A 1,824-nucleotide genomic window follows, 5' to 3' on the forward strand; every position below is an offset into this window, starting at 1 on the left:
GACCCCATATCCCCCACCGTGCAGATGGACTCGAGGGTCTCGGTGTACTTCTCCTCCGTCTGCCTCAGCTCCTGGAGGCAGCAGTGCCGCCTGTCCACCTCCGCCCTCTGGGGGGGGACACCCGTGTCGTCGGGGGGGGGGTGACCCCAAAGATGGGGACCCCACACCCGGGTTTTGGGGCGGGGGGAGGTGGGGGTCACTCACGGCGGAGGGGGGAACGTCCACCCGCATGAGGTCCTCGTAGATGTCGTCCCCATCGTCTTCTTCGGCCTCGACGCAGTCGTAGAGGTCATCGTCGTCCTCCACTGTGTCGCTGTCGGGGGACAGGTTGGTATCTCCCCCCCCCCAGCAAAATCACCCCCAAAACCGACCCCCAAATCCCCCAAACCCTACAAAAGAATCCCCCAAACTGCCCCCAAATAACCCCGATGCCATCCCAACTATCCCTCAAACCCTCCAAGATAACCCCAAAATAACGCACTCCCAAATCCTCTCAGACAACCCCAAAACCTCCCCAAAATATCCCCCCCAAAACCTCCAAGATAACTCCAAATCCTAAAAAGGACCCCAAAATGCCCCCAAAATAGTCCCCAAGGCCTACAAAATAACACCCAAATGTCCCAAATATCCCCCCAACCCTTCAAAATAAACGCCGAATCACTCCCAAAGTATCCTCCAAACCCAACAAAATAACCCAACAAAAAAACTGCCCCAAAATAACCCCACAAACTGCCCCAAAATAACCCCACAAACTGCCCCAAGATAACCCCAAAAGCACCCCGAGTATCCCCCACATCCTACAAAGTGATCCCAACTCCCCCCACTCCGCCCCACTCACTCAATGAGGTCTGAGAGACCACTGTAGATTTCATCGTCCCCAACACAGTCCTCCGTGGGGAAGGGTCTGTGTGGGGGACACAGTCTGAGTCCTATGGGGTCAGGGACCCGGGTCCCATGGGGTTGGGGGTCTCAGTCCCATGGGAACAGGACAGCTGGATCCCATGGGGTTGTGGGATCTGGGTCCTATGGGGGTGGGGACTTGGGTCCCATGGGGCCAGGGACATGTGTCCGTGGGGTTGGGGGGACACAGGTTCTATGGGATTGGGATCACGGACTCAGGGGGTTGTGGGATCTGGGACCCATGGGGTTGAGGACCTAGATCTCATGGGGTTGAGGCTCTGGTCCCTATGGGGTTGGGGAACGCGGGTCCCATGGTGTTGGGGGGCATAGGACCCATGGAGCTGGGGACCTCAGTCCCATGGGGTTGTGGGATCTAGATCCCATGGGGCCGGGACATGGGTCCATGGGGTTGTGGGATCTGGGTCCCAGGAGGTTGGGGGATCTAGATCTCATGGTGTTGGGGACATGGGACCCATGGGGTTCGGGACCTTAGTCCCATGGGATTGGGGACCTGAGCCCTATAGGGTTGGGGGATCTTGATCCCATGGGGTTGGGGACATGGGACTCATGGGGTTGGGCGATCTCTGTCCCATAGGGTTGAGGACCTGCGTCCCGTGGTGTAGGGGACATGGATCCCATGGTGTTGGGGACCCGGGACCTGTGGGGTTGAGGACTTGAGTCCCATAGGATTGGGGGATCTAGATCCCATGGGGCTGGGGGTATGGGTCCTATGGGGTTGAGGACCTGAGTCCCATAGGGTTGGGAACCTGGAACCCATCGGTATGGGGACATGGGACCCATGGATTTGGGGAACGAGACCCCCGCCCTCACATGAAGCCTTTGCTCTGTGCGATGGGGGTCCAGGACAGCGTGGACAAGGTGTCAATCACCTGAGGACAGAGACGGGGGTCACCAGGATGGGGG

At 58.8% G+C, this 1,824-nt stretch overlaps 1 protein-coding gene across 1 annotated transcript in view; it reads right to left on the bottom strand.

Moving 5' to 3' along the window:
• Positions 1-1,824, bottom strand: part of LOC110391240 (proto-oncogene vav-like) — a gene marked incomplete at its 3' end in the record, with an annotated part of 24,936 nt that overhangs the window by 19,098 nt on the left and 4,014 nt on the right. Inside the window, 4 exon segments of the mRNA XM_021383050.1 lie at positions 4-107; positions 205-313; positions 839-904; positions 1,732-1,790. Of these exon segments, the coding sequence (XP_021238725.1) occupies positions 4-107; positions 205-313; positions 839-904; positions 1,732-1,790 (338 nt within the window).

This window comes from Numida meleagris, unplaced genomic scaffold, assembly GCF_002078875.1.
Source record: "Numida meleagris isolate 19003 breed g44 Domestic line unplaced genomic scaffold, NumMel1.0 unplaced_Scaffold328, whole genome shotgun sequence".
Lineage (NCBI taxonomy): Eukaryota > Metazoa > Chordata > Aves > Galliformes > Numididae > Numida > Numida meleagris.